At 41.7% G+C, this 18,253-nt stretch overlaps 1 protein-coding gene across 4 annotated transcripts; it reads left to right on the top strand.

The window, feature by feature from the left end:
* Window positions 1-5,059: 5,059 nt before the first annotated feature.
* Window positions 5,060-18,153, top strand: LOC122417479 (uncharacterized). Of its 4 annotated transcripts, none has more exons than XM_043431001.1 (10): window positions 5,060-5,160; window positions 9,181-9,312; window positions 9,396-9,499; window positions 10,706-11,157; window positions 11,589-11,893; window positions 12,128-13,399; window positions 14,195-14,508; window positions 14,600-15,098; window positions 15,569-15,670; window positions 16,404-18,153. In XM_043431001.1, the coding sequence occupies exons 3-10, from the start codon at window positions 9,403-9,405 to the stop codon at window positions 16,741-16,743; spliced, it is 3,381 nt and encodes a 1,126-aa protein (XP_043286936.1). In that variant the 5' UTR covers window positions 5,060-5,160; window positions 9,181-9,312; window positions 9,396-9,402; the 3' UTR covers window positions 16,744-18,153. The 4 variants fall into 4 exon arrangements, with proteins under 4 accessions (XP_043286936.1, XP_043286935.1, XP_043286934.1 ...); XM_043431000.1 differs by lacking the exon at window positions 5,060-5,160 and adding an exon at window positions 7,895-8,043; XM_043430999.1 differs by lacking the exon at window positions 5,060-5,160 and adding an exon at window positions 8,427-8,571.
* Window positions 18,154-18,253: the final 100 nt, after the last annotated feature.

An 18,253-nucleotide genomic window follows, 5' to 3' on the forward strand; every position in this document is an offset into this window, starting at 1 on the left:
AGTTTGTGCTCGGAAAACGAGATTGTAAGGATTTGAGGTTAAGGGAACGCGCACCGAGGAAGTGAAAAATAGTGACAAAAAACATTTTTTGGTGGCAACTACTGAAGCTGTTGAAGTGGAATTTTCTGGTGACGAGATGCGTTTTAAGAAATGTTTTCTCAAAACTTTTTTTTAAGGGGTCACACCTCAGCGACTGGCAGAAAAAAAGTATTTTTTCATTTTTCGTCGATTCAATGAATCGTGACGTTCAGAAATCAGTTTTTTCTCTAAATAGCAGCATAAAGAGGACGGAAAAATTTCGTTCGTGATTCGATATTACGATTCGATGAATCCGCGCAGCTTTTTAACGGATTTACCTTAAATTTCAGCGGTTTCTGTACAAATCGAATTCTCCCCAGAAATACGTTTGTTTAAAATCGGAGAAACGAATCTTTCGTTCGAACAACTTCGTTCGTGGAGTGTGCAGCAGTAACCTAACCTCACTTCAAATTTTCGAACTCAATTTTTTTGACCGCGAGTATAACGACGCAGCTTGTTTGTCACCGCGTTACAAAAATTTGCCTCGGAGAGTGAGAGTTTATCGGAATTTTCTTGAAAATCGATATTTTTCGAATCCGCTAGATTACGAAAAGACTTTGGTGCGTAATTCAATCGCAAACTTCCTAAAACCAGTTCGTAGTCCACGACAATAATAAAAAAGCGTTGCCTCAATAAAGCGGTCCAAAAGTGGTTCGAACCGGAAAAAAACAAAACCCGAACGCCCGAAAGGTCGCGCATGAAAAAATGTTTGTGCAAATTCTCGAAGGTCCTCGGCGAGGTAGGATTTAATAATACCGTTAAAATTTCAGAAGACGAGCGGCTTGGCAATCGCGGTATCGAATCCGACGAGTATAAACGCGTGGATCCGAGGTCCGACTCAGTGGATTCACAGGATAGGTCCACCGATCCAAATCCAAGTGCCGAGTTGCGGGACGATCGCCAGTCCTCCGATGTATTCGACGATGCAGCCGTTCTGTCCGGGCGTGGTGCACCGGCCGTTGAATTTCCACGAGAAAATCCTGTCAGCTCCGATGGGCGGGGGCTCCGGAGCGATTCCGGTGTACCAAAGGCCGAGCGAGCTTTACCAGGAGACGCCGCGTGGCAGGATGAAGAGCAGCCAGGGCGTGGACTTCAACAATTTGATTCTGCTGACGAAGAACGCGATGAAGGCGCGACGAAATCAGTCGAAGAACCCCCAGCAAGCGTCGAGTTTTATACTGGAGTCGAGGCAGCCGAATTTGAAGTCGGAGAGTGACGTTTTGCAGTGGCTGAACAAAGGATATCCGAAAAGAGCGCGCGAGTTTGGCAGGGTTAATTCGCTGGTTTCAGAGCTGGCGAGGTTCGAAGGGAAATGCGATATCGCGAGAGCCGGAGCCTCGCCCGGGGAGGAACGAGAAGAGGAGGAAGAGGAAGAAGCGACTGGGGGGAAGCTTAGGGAAGAGGGAGTTGAAGGAACCGTGGAGGAATCGTCGCAGGGATTGAGCCTGACGAAGAAACGTTTGTATCGAGATGTTCTGGCGAACGCAAGCTCGAGTGGAATCGTCATTGAGACCCTGCTCGACAAGCGTTACGACGAGCTGGAGCAACAAGCGATGGAGCAGTACAGAACTTCGGAAGAGTGTCTCGCGATACGTTACCAGGTCATACGTGCCTCATTGAGTCTTAGCAACAGCGCATTACACTCGCACGGGACACAAAATCGCTCTCTAATCATTGACGATATAATTGTTGTTTTGTTTCACCCGTACGTAGGAACTCGAGCGTCAAGGATTGGAGCAATACACGTACGGCGAGAGTTCTTCCGAGAGCATTAAATCACTGCGAGCCAAAACGTTTGCCGGTGAAAAAGAATTGAGAGAATTGATGGAGGGTGAGGCCAGAACGGAGGCGGACGAAAGCTCCATTTCCGCTCGACACAAGTCCGCTGAAACATTCGAAAAACCTCGCTATTTCAGCTCCACTCATAGCAACGAGGATTTCCGTTCAAATCAGCCCGACAAAGCAGGTTAAATCATCGTCGAAATTGTCCTTTCCGCGTGACAATCGATTAAGCGATTAAATACCCCACGAGAACGAATATGAAAACCAAAACACTGGCTCGTCAAGGTCCCGCCATCCGACCACCGGCCACTGTCCCGAGATCTCATTTTAAATGTGAGCCACTTTATCACACTCCACGACACGGATCCTTCCCGTACTCACGGGATAAATCCAACAGCAGCCAGAACTCTTATCTCGTTAGAGAAAATATTTGCACCCTAGATCGAACCGCTCCTCGACTCAACTCTAATGGAGCTTCCGGTGACAAGATCGAGGGACGAGGTAAACACGATTTTTCTCCTATGCGCTTAACCCTTACTAGTCACACCTCAAGTTTCTGGCGTAATAGTCACACGGAGTCCAAAGAGTACCCCACTCACTTTGGGGGACGATAAATAATTGAAAAACTGTAAAAAAAAATAAAATAAAAATACTCCAATGTATTTTGAACCTTTAAGAAACGACCGTAACGATTTTATTCGATTCGTGTTATTTTTAATATTAAAAAAAAATGTCAAAAAAAAAGAATGCAGGAAAAATGACTTTTTTCACAAAAATTGATGTAGAAATCGTAATTTTCAATTAAAAAAAACAAATCAAATCGTTCTATAAACCTGAGGAATCACGCTTTCAGGTAGTATTAGTTAAATTTGTCACGCTGGGATGGATCGGACCCCGGATCTTCGCACGGTCTGACTTGATCGACTACCAAAAGTAAACTAACGAGCCCTTTCAAATAATAACGATGAGGCTCTCTTCTCAAAGGTTCGAACTATCGACCGAGGGCACCACAAGTCCCATTTTCTCGAAATTTCTATTTGGTATCGTCGGTCGAAAAACGGCTGGGGTCCAATGTACCCCGTGTGACTATTAAGGGTTAGAACGCATTTTCCCGAAGCTTTCACAATTGTTCGATGAGCTTTTTGAGCGTTGCCTCGTCACGGACAGCTCAAAAGTTGGGCTCTCATGTTCCAAACGTTGGAACGCAACGAATCGTCGTTTCCTCCATTCGTCATTTATCCAAATTGATAAAATTTTTCACCCACTCAATTTTTCCAACGCGAATTAATGCTTTGGAATAATCGTGGCCAGGCACTGCACACGAATTGTTAACTTTGCTGCAGGAATTATTCATTTCTTGGCATCCCAACGACAAAAAGTTTAATTTTCCTCGAAAAATTGACTCGCTGCTGTACGGAAGCGTGGAAACTTGCAGAATCTTTCTCGTGAACTTTCCGGCACTTAGGGAAACCTCGGATATTGAGTTCGAAGCTGCAGGAGCAGCGACTTTTTCTCCTGGCCTCCTAACAGCATTTTTTACTCTCATCGTTAAATTTACGAGATCCCCTTTGACCGGTGTTCCGATTTTTTTTCACAACTTTCCTCAAACGTAGAAAATATTTGGATTTATGAGAAACGTCAAATTTTCGTACGATCAAAAATAGTAGCGCCCTAACTTAACTGTTTCTGGAGGTGACGAGTTCCGGATACAAGGCGCAATATTCATCAAAATACATGAGATAAAAGTCTGTGACGAGACGAGTGGCTTGAGGAGCGTTGAACGAATCTGTCAATAGTCCAAGTTCTGTCCGATAAATTTTCTAGTCTCTCAACTTTCGTATAGCAGATACAGACTTTTAAGGACCCTGTGAAACCTTCAGTTTGCTTCTCCCGGTTTTACGCGGATAGTTTCAAACTCGTTTAAACTTTAACCGGTAAAAAACGATTGAAAAAATATTGACCAGCCGAATCCTTGGCATATTCGAAGTCGCAGTAGCCGGAGATTCCTAAACTGACGTCCGGAAAACTGTGAAGCACGGTGTTCTGTGTCTGTGCCACGAAGGATTGAGGCCGTGTTACCACGGGGTCATCGTGACCCAGACAAAGCCGTTCTGCGCGCCTGAATCGAAAGCGACATTTTCGTTGACGTTTTGGCCAATCGCACGACGTTTTGGAATCGACGTCTGTGCTGCTGGCCGCGGGGCGCTCGTTCCAGCAAAATCACCAGCGAATAAAAAATTTTTTTAAATCGTCCATGCACGTGGACCGGTCCGGCTCTGAAATGTCCGAAAAATTACGAAAAAGTTATCGAAAGCTGCGAATTTTCATCGCTCGCCCGATGAAAATATTCGGAAAAGCCTCAGCTTTGGAAAGAATCCTGAAAAATAATGCTCCCGCGTTAAAAGTCCAAAGAATTGCTTCCTAATAATCCTAACAGCACGGATGAGACGAAGATTTCGATGAAATTGCAGTCGTCGCGCCGGCAGGGAGCGGGCGCGTGGTCCTGGTATCCCGAGTGAAGAAAACAGTGCCGTTGACGAGAGGTTTGTTCGGCGCGCTCGAGGAATGCGACGTTGGATTATAGGAAGGTGGTTTCGAAAAGCGTAGGAATAGCAAGCGGCGTCGTCGGCGGTGGTGGTCACGAGAAAGTTACGATTTTGCGTTCATCGACAAGAGCGCAACTTTGGCTCCCGAGTGAGTTTGTGGGGCTCAAAAATTCTACATATATTTATTTAATGTTACGAATAATGAGGACAGCATTTATGAAACTCGTTGAATCTATTTATTACGAAGTGCAGAGCGAGGGAGGTGCGCTGGATGAGTCGTGAAAATATAAACGAGAGAATGAAAATTGTGTGTCGAAGAAAAGAGCCGTGTCAGAGAGTATTACTCGGCAAATCCAACTGCTCGCCGCGAATAGCCGAGTGTTTTCGACTCTCTTCTTCTCATCCTCCTTCCACAAATATACATACGTATTTACCTTTACATCGAAGAACAACGCATTTAGTAGTTATACGTGTCGCACGAACGAATGGGTGGGTCGTCGGAATTTAAGAGAATTCTGGGTAATGTGCGGACATGTATATACCGAACATCGGTAAGCGCAGAATGGCAACGTCGCAACGTCATTATAAGCTGTAACCGCAGCCGATCCCAGAGTGCTCAGCAGGGAGGTGGAGTAGCTTCGGTCGCATAGCAACCGAGAGCCAAAGCTGGCGAGGTCAGAGCCATTATATGCTCTCGTGCCGAGGTCGCTGAGTTACGACGCCGGGGGCTCTAGACTATGAACAACGGACGCTGGTTCGTAAAGAGTATTTTTTCCTCCTTCTTTCTGTATCCTTTCGTGCTCTAATATTTTAACGTAACGCCTTTTCGAGCGATGTGTGGCACCGATTACGAATCAGAAAATAAATCAACTGCGGTGCGCCTTCGATTCGCGGCCGCCCGACGAACTTTGGACGAGAGTCAGAATCTTCCCAATCATCAGCTTTCTCTTTAGCGCGAGAGCTCGTTAATTATGATGTAACGCGTTAATCGTACAACTGAACATGTTCGAAAGTGCCGTTGGAAAGCTACCGAGCCCGTCTCCATTCTCCGGAACTTGTATTTTCTTTTGTTCCGTTCGAAGTTTAACTCGTGGTCACGGAGAGTTTTTTCGTGAACATTGCGAAACCGATATTGAAAAAAAAAAACCAAAAAAAAAAAACAAAAAACTAAGCGTTCGGATCGTCTCCGATCGTGGTCTCAATACAAAACCAAAATGTCGCGTTGTGCATTAAAACTATTAGAATCGTAATGCAGAAAGTACGGGTGCAAAAGTTCCAGGAACACATTTCCGTTACGAAGCCGTTAATGGACATGCGCGATTGTTGTTACGTTTGACTGAGTTTTGTAGAGGACGAGAGGAAAAGCGTGTGGCTGAGAAGCGAGCGAGGGAATGATGCCAAGCGCGTTCTTCATTCGGGAGGGCGAGCGCGCGCGGGTTGGGAGGGGCAGGGAGAGCAATTTTAGGAATGGAGTAGGGCGAGCAGGGGGTGGCGCGCAAAGTTGCTGCAGTCCTGCGTTGCCAACTCTCGAGAGCACAGAGTTTCAGGGCGAGAATACCGTGAGCTTGGAAAGCTACGGGGGCAGCTGGGAAACCGGGAGTGAAGCCCGACTGACGCTACTTACACATTCACCGTGCGCGTGTTTACCAAGAGACTGGAACATGTATTCGAGGCGTCCAATCGAGGAAAAGCGTCCCTCGGAGTTGGAGGTTTGAGGGGAAGCGAGTTCAACGGACGCAACGTATAATGCGGCTGTTGCGGACGTGGATTATGCTTTCCAAGGAATACGTTTATAACGGAACAAGCGACGAACAAACGTCACTGACGGGTGAACCAATTTGCAACGACCGAGCCCACCGTGTTATTTTATTCTTATACTGTGAAGAACTTATGCAACTGCACGAAATCCAGGCACACATTTTCCGATCAATATAGCCGATTCTGGGTAGCGATATCGACATAAAAATTACGTACGTTCCTTCTCCGTTTCCGCACCTCCTTGCGAATAACTATCGTCATACTCGGAGTCGTTAAATTCTACGTTATTATACTCATAAAAAAGCTATCTCCAGGACGAACGTTCGTTATTACGCGAGTTAACTGTCGTATTTTTACTAGTAGCGCGCATTAAAAGAGAAGTTAAATATGAGAAAGAAGTGCAGTAAAATAATTTGAATTGTAGCCGTAAAATGAGAAAAAGCTTTGAGGGAGACGCGATATTCATCGCGAGGCACGATTGTTATAATCCGGTCGTCGTTTGTGTTGGGGCGAATGGTGGAACACGAGAAAATGGAAAGACGAGTCAAGTTCCATAACGGTGTTACGTGTTAAGCAGGCTCAGCAGCTCTGCCCCCCTTCCAATTTAAATACATGCATAATTCTCGATAGGTTAAACTTAGGCAGACCTCGACAGACCTCGCACGGATCTTGGGACGTTGGTTAGCAGTCAGTAGTTTGGAATTGGTTAAATCTGCTACGTAATCGAACGAACGAAACCGAAGCGGCACGTCGGGCGAGCGTAGATTGGGGAAGGGAACTGCGGGAGGGGTGAGGGGATAGAGAAACTTGAACCAACAGCAGGAGGGAAAGAGGGCGAAGCAATTGGATACCTACTAGTTGGAAATTGCGCTTTCAGCCTTCGTCGTTCGTTTTGTTATATATGTTTTATGATGAAATTCGCTGGTTGTGTTGGCAGGGTGTGAGTGTCGAACGTGTTTGCACACACTCCGCGCACTGGTTTAGACGGTTACGGCGCATGCGCTTTACTCTGCGGCGAATTTTTCCGCTGGCCCGATTGGCCGAACCCCCACTCTACGGACGTACTCAGTTTGGCCTGAGCCCGGACGCGTTGGGTCGCTGTTATAATCATCATTTCACTCTGTCATGTTTATGCTCCCCCCGACGACCCTCCCATCCTTCGTTGTTTCCCCTCTCGGGCTTTGTGAGCTAAATCTCCGTCTCGCTCCATCTCGTAGAATTTAAACGGCAATTCCTCCGTTTTGTACTTGTTGGGAGAGAGCAGAAGCCCAAAACGTACCGCTTCAGCGAACCGAGCTCGTTCATATAACCGCTCTGCTCTCACGATGGCACTTGTGAATAATTGAGTAGGGGAGAGGAAAATTGAAAGAGCGAGAGAGAGAGAGAGAGGAGTAGTTTATGGGAAATACGGCGATCTGCGAATCTATCTTTGTTGACTTGGCTCTACATGTTCGTTTTGAGTAATAAAAAGAACAGCAACGGAGAAGGGAACGATGGGGGAGGAAAACTTGGATTCTGGGATCGAGAATAGACTCCTCCCAGGAAATATAAAACGGGGTTCGTCAGGGTGGGGCCGAGTTGGAAAGCTCTTCGTAGGGGAACTCACTCAAACACTCACAGTCATTTGCTCGCTCCCTCTTTCTATCTTACACACATACGCGCACACACACACACACTTTCTCTCTCGCGCGCGCTATCTTCCTCTTTCGATCCTTCGCTCTTGCACGATGTGGGTTTTGAGTACGGGCGAGAACTCGCGTCGAGGCAGCTTCCCGCGCGTCCTTAACACAAAGCAGAGCACGTTGTCTGGAACATAAAGGAAAAAATCGCGACTGAACGGGGCGGTAGAGATCGGCGGGGGCCCGAACAGTTGAGCCCGGTACTGACCGAAGTTAGCTGTTATTTTCACCATCTATTTCTTCATTCTCTTGCTCCTTCATTGTTACAATCGCGTTCCTTTCTTGCGCTTCTCTCTATCCCTCTCGCTGGTACTGTTGCTGTTCAGCAAGAATTTTGTTCCTCGATTACCAACTCCCGGGACACACAACACCCGATTGCAACGTCATAGAGAGGCCCGAGCACGGCTGCAGTCACAGTCGCATGCTCGCAGCCGCAGCAACAGTATCAACAGCAAGAGAAAGACAGATAAGGAGGGAGGGAAAGAGCGAGCAAGGAGGGAAACAAGAGTAACAATATAACAAGAGAATTGAATACTCAAAGGGCACAGCCATTTTTTCGACTGTTACGCCGAGCGAAGCAAGTTTTTATATTCAAGTTTTCTTGTTCTCTCTCCCCCCCTTTACCACTCCTTCACCTACACCTCTATTCAGTTTCCTTTTCTCTCCCTCCACTGTTGAACGCGGAACATTGTTGCGCTCGGACTCGCGCATTTGTGCTTCGTTACATAGTGAGAATCTCCGAACAATTACATATATTTTTGTTCTTGTCAGCCATTTTTTATACCCCAATGTACGACGACTGTCTTGTTCGGGAGAGGGCGACTCATGTGTATTTCGGAGGGACTAAACATTGGGAAAAAGACAATAAGGGCACTACTCAAAAAATAACTGAAACACTCAACTCAAATATTTATTTGCCCCCCCCCATTAATATTTCACTCACTCAACTCAACTGTTGAACTGTCTCTTACGCGCGTGTGCTACGCTTCTGTTTAGAGAGAGACGGAGACAAATATAAAACGCGGTGAAAATCAGAATTATGATTTATATACACATTTGTTCGTGTGCGTTCGCATCAACATGTTGAATTTTTGACAACTGGTGATAGATGTCTATAATAAATTATTTGTGCTACTTTTTTCGGAAGAAGGAAAAAAATGTCAAAATCGTTATTCGCAGATCTCTTTTTCATCACTTGAAAAAAATGTTTTTATGAATTTTTACTCAATTTGACAGTTCTTAAGATACTGAGAATTTTCTGCATGTTTTTTTTTTAATTCAATACAAATTTTAACTTTTAATTTATAATTTTCATTTGTATAAATCTTATTTTGTAGATTCTCAGCAAAGAGTGAATGAAACATAAGCGCTTTCTCACTGCATATGAAATAAAAACGCTCGAATGCTTTTTCGAGGAATTCACTGTCGCTGTTCTTCATTATTTCTCAACCGATGCGACAACAATGACCGTAAGTTTTCTAAGTTTTATTCAGATTGGAAACAAAAGCTTTGTCACTGTGAAGGAAGCTTGAGAGTATGGTTTCTTTTGTAGATCGGCGATGAACAGTCCATTGGAGCATAATTTCAAAGACTACAATTGTAAAAATTCTATTATTATTGAAGAAGACCCTACTGCAAATAACTCACCAGAAGCCGGTAGGTAGAATTTCATTTTACAAAGTATTACGGCTACAGTGTTGAGTAGTGAAAACGTATAATTTATTTATTAGCGTATTCAAAGTCCCTACACATTTCTCATTCCTGTGGACATCCCATATTGACAATTGTACAAATAGAATTCTTGAAACGTCAGAATTCAACAAATTATTTGTTATTTTTTTATTCATAATAAGGCAATGAACATGAAAGACTTGAATAATGAAAGATGTTTCCATGACAAACACAGGGATGATTCAATAGTACTGAATTGAGAAATTGTCACCTTTTTTGAGGTTATGTCGCACAGAAAATAATACCCAAGATTTTTTGGGATTTATTCTTGAATCCTCGTTCCACGTGAATCTTGTTTCGTGTAGATTTATTGAAATTCGAGTATCAAATAAAGAATATTCACTTCTGGATCCCCATACTTTCGTTAAATGATTGCGGTCACCTAACTCGGATATAACCTCAAAAAATGCGGGTGTATGTACAGGAAAAAAGATTACTAAACGATCGAAGCGCCTCGTTTTTTTTCTGAATTTAATTCAAAAATGCGGATTTCGAAACAAAAAATATATCACAAATGTCGTTAAAATATATATATTCGCGATGCTTTTGTGCGGAATGAGACCGGCCGGAACGTGATTGGAAAACGGTTGATATGCGAACCAAAAATTGCAATCACCACGACGGCCGTTTGTTATCGATTAATATTTCTTCTGACCATGGTGAGTTTTCAACTCTTCGCGAAATCTCGTGAAAATGGCCGTACCGCGAAACGCCTGTACACGTATGTATACGTATACGTTTGTAGATACGTGTATATATATTTTTAATCCTCGGAAAGCACGAGCCGACCGCGAACCGCCGATCGCGTGGTTCTTTTTTCTCCGGGTCGTGTTTATTTATCTCATTGTCTGGATTCTTCAACATTGTGATTTCACGACGATATCAATACTTTTTGAGTAAACACTAAAGCGGGTAATTCAATTGAAAAAGGAAATAAGTGAAATAAAAGTATCGAAGAAAGTCTAAAATTTGGTGAACAAACGTAAGGACTATAAAATCGGATAGTAAACAAGGGTGGAGGAGGTCGATCTCCAAACCCTTGTAGTACGAATGTAAACACTGCTTTACATTATCGAAAATAGTCATTTCGTAAAGTACAGCATCACTTTTTTTCTTCATATTACGAAACAGATGAACGAGATTACGAAAATTCGGTAGAAGATTTGCCAAAGTGCGAAATTTGCGGTGAAGAATTTGTCACAAAAAAGGATCTGCGATCCCACATTATCGTTCATTTGGGCGAACCAAGAATCGTTCTTAAACGGTGCTCTGGATTAAAGGCCTTGAAAAATAAAAAAGAAAAAGATACTTATTGGCTTGATCCTGGTACCAAGGGGTCCCTCAAATTGACTTTGAAAAAACATCAACTCGTTACGGGAGACACACTGAAACTTAAACTTAAAAAATCTTCAAAGACAAAAGATTTTGCGGTTGTCAAAAGCCAGCTGGAACTGGAGCACAAAGAGGAAGCAAGCGACTCTGAGGAAGTGGCAGGAGATACGGATAATGTGCAGATGGATGATAAAGAAAGAGAAGAAGAGACGGATCAACAATCTTATGAAAATGTGATAGTTAACGAGGGGGTACGTGAGCAGACAGTGATTTTTTATTCTCAACATTTATAAAAGTTGTCATTCATGAATACTTACATGGGGCAAATTGGTTATATCAATTTTGCCGTTGTCATGCATAAGTTTACCGTTGTACACTCGATATAAATATACTTTGCATCGCTGAATTATGAATACATTTGAATGGAAAGTATTAATGTGGGATTTAGGAGTTGCTAGAAATATTGGAGTGGTGAGAAAAAATGAGACAATAAAAATGAGATTTGATTCGTACTATAGAGATGTCAGTATTCTTGGAATTTTTGCAAAAATATTCCATTATCAGGTTTCAAAACATGAAGCTGTAAAAAAATTGTAATCATTTAAAAAACTAAAACATTAGCGAATGAAAATTTGATATTTTGAAAGGTTTTCATCAATGAATTTCCATTTTTTCTTCACAGGAAGGTTACGAGAACGAAGAGGACGAAAATTATGATGAAGACGAAATCAGTAATCCATTGGAGGACAATGAAATAGCATCCTTAGAAGCAAATGAGGGTGATTCCGGAGTTGGTAGTGATATGGCAAATCCTTCAGAACGAGAAGATCAGAACGTGGACGATCTTCAGGCAGTGGGAGAAAGATCTTTTATCAATAATAGACACGCTAGCACAGCAGAGGAGAACGAGCCTGAAGACACAGATGCCCTTGAAGCTACTTGCCGTGAAACAATAGAGAACTTGAAAAAACTTGGCGAACACTCCAGGTTCAATGAATTTTCTTATTCTCAATATCCATTAAATTATTTAATTCTAAGAAAATTTTTATGAAAATCACTTAGGGAACCGCAAGCCTTAAAATGCAAATCTGATGAAAAGTTTATTCATGGAACAAGAGTTCAAAAGTTCATAGGAAACAAATATTTCAATGTTTTTTGTAGAACAGAATTTTTATACTTCGTCAAAGACGAGAATTTGAAAATTCGACGTTGATTTAACAGTTCCAGGAGTTTGAGCAATCTCGGCATATTGCAAGGTGCTGATGATGACAACTCGATGGAGCCGGTGAACATGACCCAGAACATAGACGAAGAATCAGCTCTGAGTAACTTATCAAAATCCTCATCCTATTCGCTACGTTCAGGAAACGATGGGGAATCACCTCGAAGAAGAGAAGGAGGAATCGAAGTTGGAGATGCGTCGTGTGATCGATCACCGGAGGAAAGTAATAATTTTAGTTGGAATCATTTGTCGGAGGATTTATCGCGTAAGAGTGCTGAAGAGCAGGAGGAAGACCGAAGTAAAGACGACGATTCGCCGGTGAACGGTGGTGGTGACAACAATTTGGACGGTGCGGGTTCGTTGTTGCAAAACTTTCTGATAGAGCATCAGCGTAGAAATCAGAATGAGAGGACAATGGCGAACACTTTGCCGCTGGTTGAGACGGAGTACGTGTCTCTGGAGAAGCTTGCGGAGACGGTGAGCACGTGTCGTGTTTGTAACGAGAAATTTCGCGACATAGCACAACTGGACGAGCACAGATCAACGGCAGGACATTATCAGTGCAATTCATCGGAATGTTCGAGTCTGATATTTACAACGTCGATCGAATTGTCGATGCACAAATCCCAGGCGCACGGGAAATCAATCTCGCCGCACATAAGTAGAAACTCGCCGCATTTGAACGAGGGCTCGCCGCACGTCAATCGCAATTCGCCACACATTTTGTCCTCCGGCTCTAACACAAATTCTCCCCACGGAGTTTCCCTTGGTTCACCCAATACTTCCGGTGTACCTCACATGAATTCACCCCTCGCTTCGCCCCACAATACCCACTCTCCGCATCACATACAATCTCCTCATCATCACACGCATTCGCCCACTTACAATCCCGCCGCTCATTTGAACAATCCTGCCCAACAGGCCGCGATCACTCCCGTTAATTTCGAACAATTGCCCGCTCCTGTCCAACAATTAGCCCAACAAGTTCAACGTATGCCGTTACCCACTTTGCCACCTGGTGCCAACACCATGATTCCTGGAGCCAATTACTACGCACAACCTCCCGGAAGACCTCCTCCCATGTACCGTATGACCGGAGCTCCTCAACCCATGCATTATCCTCCTCATATCGCTCATTTGTATCCACCCTATGGTCCGGCTCCTGGCGCTTATCCCATGCCTGGACCTCCGCCACCTCAGATGCATCCTCAAATGAATCATCAACAGCAAATTCCTCGGAATCGATATCCGACGCATATCCAAAATCCTCGGTGAGTTTAACTTCTGACTTTCTATTTTTCGAGTCGTTCCAATAAGTACTCGTGCCGTAAAACTTCTCTACACTTGTATCGAAGCGGTGGCTGGTTGCAAATTTCAAATAACAATTGTTTCGAATCTTTTTATTGTGAACTCATTTTACATGACTATGAAGAGTATCAAAATCTTTGAATAAGTTTCCCTTATCGAGCAGTCACCATCGTGGTTTCAAGAGACCTGTCAGAATTTCAGACTCGTTTGTCTCTGAATGAAACGATTTGTATTTCAAATTTGTTAAATAATATAATTGTTCGAACATGGAATGGATATTCATATTCTCCGTAGAAAGTATTCGTGTTCTCCAGTCCTCTACTCCCGAACCCATGAAAAATGGAAAACAAACAGTTTTTTTTTCAAATTTTTAAAAATCTTCAAGCAAAATGTTATGCCCGTTGGCTTGGCTTCTTATACGGAGTACCCACCATTTATGACTAAAAGAATGATGTGTCCACTATACAGTGGGCCTACCCGTATAGAGTCTAATGTGCTGAATCTAATTTTGGTCTAGTTAACAAACAATTGAGTGAATTGGGTATTTTGCATATGTTAGATGAGAATGAAATTTTGGAGAAAAACAGCGGCGTAATATTTTTTTGCAGTTTGTCATTGAGTCCCTGATTAAGAAGAAATACAAAAAATTATTTGGAGGACGTTGGAGAACTTGGTTAACAAAAACAATGCACAGTATTTGAAATATCGTTTCGAGAGTAAAATTCCAATAATAATAATGTTTCTTGAATCGTTTGCAGAGCCCCACGGATTCCGCAATTAGCGTCAGCTCCCCGTCAACGTATGAAAAGGCCTTTGCAGCCGTCACAGCACCCTCTCCAACAGCAACAGCAGCAACGTACCAGTGAAATTTCGTCGAAACAGAGGCGAATGGATCTTTTGTTGCCCGACAGAAACGAAGATTCCGACTGCCATGTGATCGCGCAACAGAAGCGTAACGACGGTCTTCCGGTGATACAAAACGTTCAGGGAGCTGCGGTTCAGCAGACGAATCGAAACGACTCGACCATTCATTTGACCGATTCGATAACGTTAAGCGTTCGTCAACCGGCTGGTAAGTTAATTGATAATTGTCAAAAGTAGCGCAGCTTTCAATCTGTTTATAAAAATTTCAATTGTCACTAAAATATATTGAAAATATTCAGGCTCGAATTCAGCTCAAGTTCCGAGTCCTGCTAGCGGCGGAACCCCGAAAAAACCGGATCCCAAAGCAGTGGCAAACGTTTTGGCGGCTCGAGGAATAACTGTCACTCCTGCGGCGAGCAAAAACAAATCAAACGACTCCCAAAAACAATCAGCCTCGCAACAACAACCACAATCGCAACAGAGACAATCGAACGCGGCAGCTCCTCCCTCGGCTGTAAACGTCACCGCGTTGAATCTCAACTCCGCCATCTCAATTATTCCCGCCAGTTCCCAGAGGAAACAACAAGAGGCTCAGCAGCAGCAACAACATCAACAACAATCGCAACAACAACAACCACAAACGCAGACGCAATTCGCCGTGCCTCAAAACAAACACCCACCACAGAGTAAACAGCAATCTTCGAACGACGTTGAACGTCCCCCGAGACCTCCGACGGTCGACCTCACTCAAGATACCCCTCCTACTGCTCCTGTTGTTAGAAGAGGCAGACCACCTAGGTTCGATTCTTTTTTTACACTCACAAATAATGAAGCATTTACTGAAAGACAATTTTTCGAAAGCTCTTTATGTTCAATTTTCTCATGTAAGATTTTCCTAGGATACATTTTTTGACGTGAAACCCCCCTTTCGATTTATTGTTTTTTGGTTGGAGAGGAATTTTCCTATATCTGTTCCATGCACGTTGAAACGATATTGAATGAAATGATTTTTGTCATATATTCCAATATTAATGAGTTTAAAATAGTCGATTAGTAATTTTCCAGAAATATTGCTAATCTAAACAATTATTCATTTAAATATTAATAAATTTAACAGCAATTATTTGAACGTAAGTCGAGGCTCTACTTTTAACTATGCTCTTAAATATTTTATGAATTCAAGATCATTACGTTGTACGGTGAAGTGTAATCAACTCGTGTAGAATTCGTTTTATCATAATAGTGATTCTATTGATTATTGTTTACAGAGCTATGTTGACTTGCCAAGTATGCGATAAAATTTTCCCGAATCAAGAAATGCTGAGCCAGCATATGGCGACTCATCGAACAACGAACAAATTGCTACACAAGTACGTACAGCACTTTCTGGTTCCATCATAGAAAAAAAACGACAGGTTTTTTTTTCATACACGCGTAAATTTGACACGTCCAACCGAGAACATTTAGATTTCATTTATGTAGATAGTGAAACAGACATTCGTGTAAATACTCGTGTACAAAGTTTTGCTTAATGGAGAAGCATTTATATAACGCTATGCTTATTCGCTGTTCTTTTTTTTATGTATTCAGTTGATTGATAAGTAAAATGTTTCGGGCTTTGCTTTCATCATAAAATAGAATTGAAATTTATGATTAATGATATACGAACGGAAAATTCCTACAAATTTGATCTACATTAATGCTGAAATAGTATTTTAAAATATCTTTAAATTTTATCATTTTTTTCTCTAATCGGATAATCTAAAATATAATATTCTTATTGATATTTTTGTTCTATATTTTTTGCTTTCATATTGAAATTTGAAGTGTTAACTTGAGAGTATGGCTTAGTCAATATCTTGCCCCCTCAAGTGCGCGGGCGATAGTCGTAAATTTCGAAAATGAAACTTTTTATCATACCAAAGGTAAAGAACTTCTTTTTGTAACAAGTAAACGGTATCGAGAAATTTCAACTTTGAAAATTAGAAACGTGTTTAGTTGACTGATTCATACTCTTAAGAAAATTTCAAAAAAATCTTTTCTAATGACATGACTATGAAATAATAATGAAAATAATTTGTTTTTCAATTTTTTTAAAAAAAGGTGCAATCTGTGTCCAGCCCAATATCCAACGGGACAAGCTCTGGCAATGCACAAGCAAACGTATCACAAGGAGGTGGATGCGTATCCGCCGAACGGTGGAATCGAGTTGGCGATTCCTGTAGTAGATTTGAAATCTCCTCAAGTATTGAACAGGTTGACGAATCTAGGAATACAAAGCTTCATACCGTTATCACAGCTTAGTGCCCAAACCGGTGGTTATTTCGGTTTGCCAATAATAACCATAGATGGAGCGAGAAATCCGAATGCTTGTAATCTCGGTGCGCTCGGTGCTACTTCTATCCTTAGTTTAGGACCACTGAAACATCTCTCAAACAGATAACTGTGGTCACCTTATTAGCGTTTCCCCTTTACACGCACCCTCGTATATATGCGAATGTATAAAAAACGTTGATACTACATTTTTATACTGGAAAAGCGAATTTTCACAAATCTATACAAGAAATTTCAAAGTTTGGCTACCGTCCTTTGAAATTCGCTCAGGTCTCTCTTTTTTTTTCCAAAATGAAAAAAGCTTTAAAGATTAACACGTTCATTGATTTTTAATTCGTTTTTCGTTATTCTCACAAAAGTTTCTCTTTTCACTAATCATTGAAAATTTCATATTACTTTATTACTACGGTGTGTTAAAAATTGTTCCCAAAACTTTCCTACCAATTATATGAGCAGGTGAACAAAAAGATAATATTTATATGGATGTTACTCAGAATCTCCTAGATTCAATGGTTAATTTTGTAAACGTGAGTTTAGAACTGAATTTTGAATCGAAAAGTTGCTTGTAGTTAAGTTTTCAAATATTAGCACTTCTACCATATATAATTTTTGTAGGGCATCAAATTTCCTGAAAAAAAATGTTCCTCGTCACGTATGTCTATTTTTTAGTAATGCATCTGTCAGGGTATTCGCCAAACTGCTTGGTTTTTGAAAAGCTGCAAGTTTTGATCCCGAAGTTCTTTCTAATTTGCCCTCAAAACTAAATTGGCAAAGATAGAAAAATGACATCAGAGGCTTTTTTTTAAATTTCATTTCTCTCTACAAAATTGGTGTCATGCAATTTTGCTCATTCTCTGATCATTTACAGTGCCCACGATAGAAGCTAATGAAATTGAGATTAATGCTTTCGATTCGAGATTCGATTCTAAACTTAAATTTATATTGCTGACCACAAAGCCAGGAATATCTTGTTTATATGTACGCAGAGATCATAACAGTGTAAAAAGGGCTTGATTTAAAAAAAAATGCCAATAGAATTAAAATGCAAAGACGTTTTTGCCCTTTTGAGGATATAGGCCAGAACTGACTTAATTAATATATCATCGTGTAAATATTTGTACGATATAAGTATACGTATGTAAATGCACGGAAAAATATCGTGTTTAAACAAAAAAAAAAAGAGAGAAAAAAGAAAATACGAAAATGCTAATGTGCAAAAAAAGGAACTTGAAAGGTTTCGGTTGTTAAAATCGTTCTACGGCAATGAAATTTGCTCCTCTTATTTGTTTTCAGCTCCGTCAAATCTCATTGCTGTAGAATCGATACCTATCCCACGTTTCATTTATGTTGAGTCTTTCCTTAAATTAAGTTTTATTATGTGAAGACAAGAAACAAAGAGCATGTCTACGCTGTTCGACATGTTTTTTTAATCATTCAGTATTTTGTGCGATACTCGCGACATGTTGAAAGGAAATATATATCTAATATGAAAATATAATTTCGTAAAATAACGCTCAAACTTCTTTCTTTTATTTCACATTATTAATGGCTTTTTTTTCATTTAGTGTCATCGTCATAAACTTTTTACACAGCCAGGGAAAAATTGGTAAACGAAGAAT

This window comes from Venturia canescens, chromosome 10, assembly GCF_019457755.1.
Source record: "Venturia canescens isolate UGA chromosome 10, ASM1945775v1, whole genome shotgun sequence".
NCBI lineage: Eukaryota > Metazoa > Arthropoda > Insecta > Hymenoptera > Ichneumonidae > Venturia > Venturia canescens.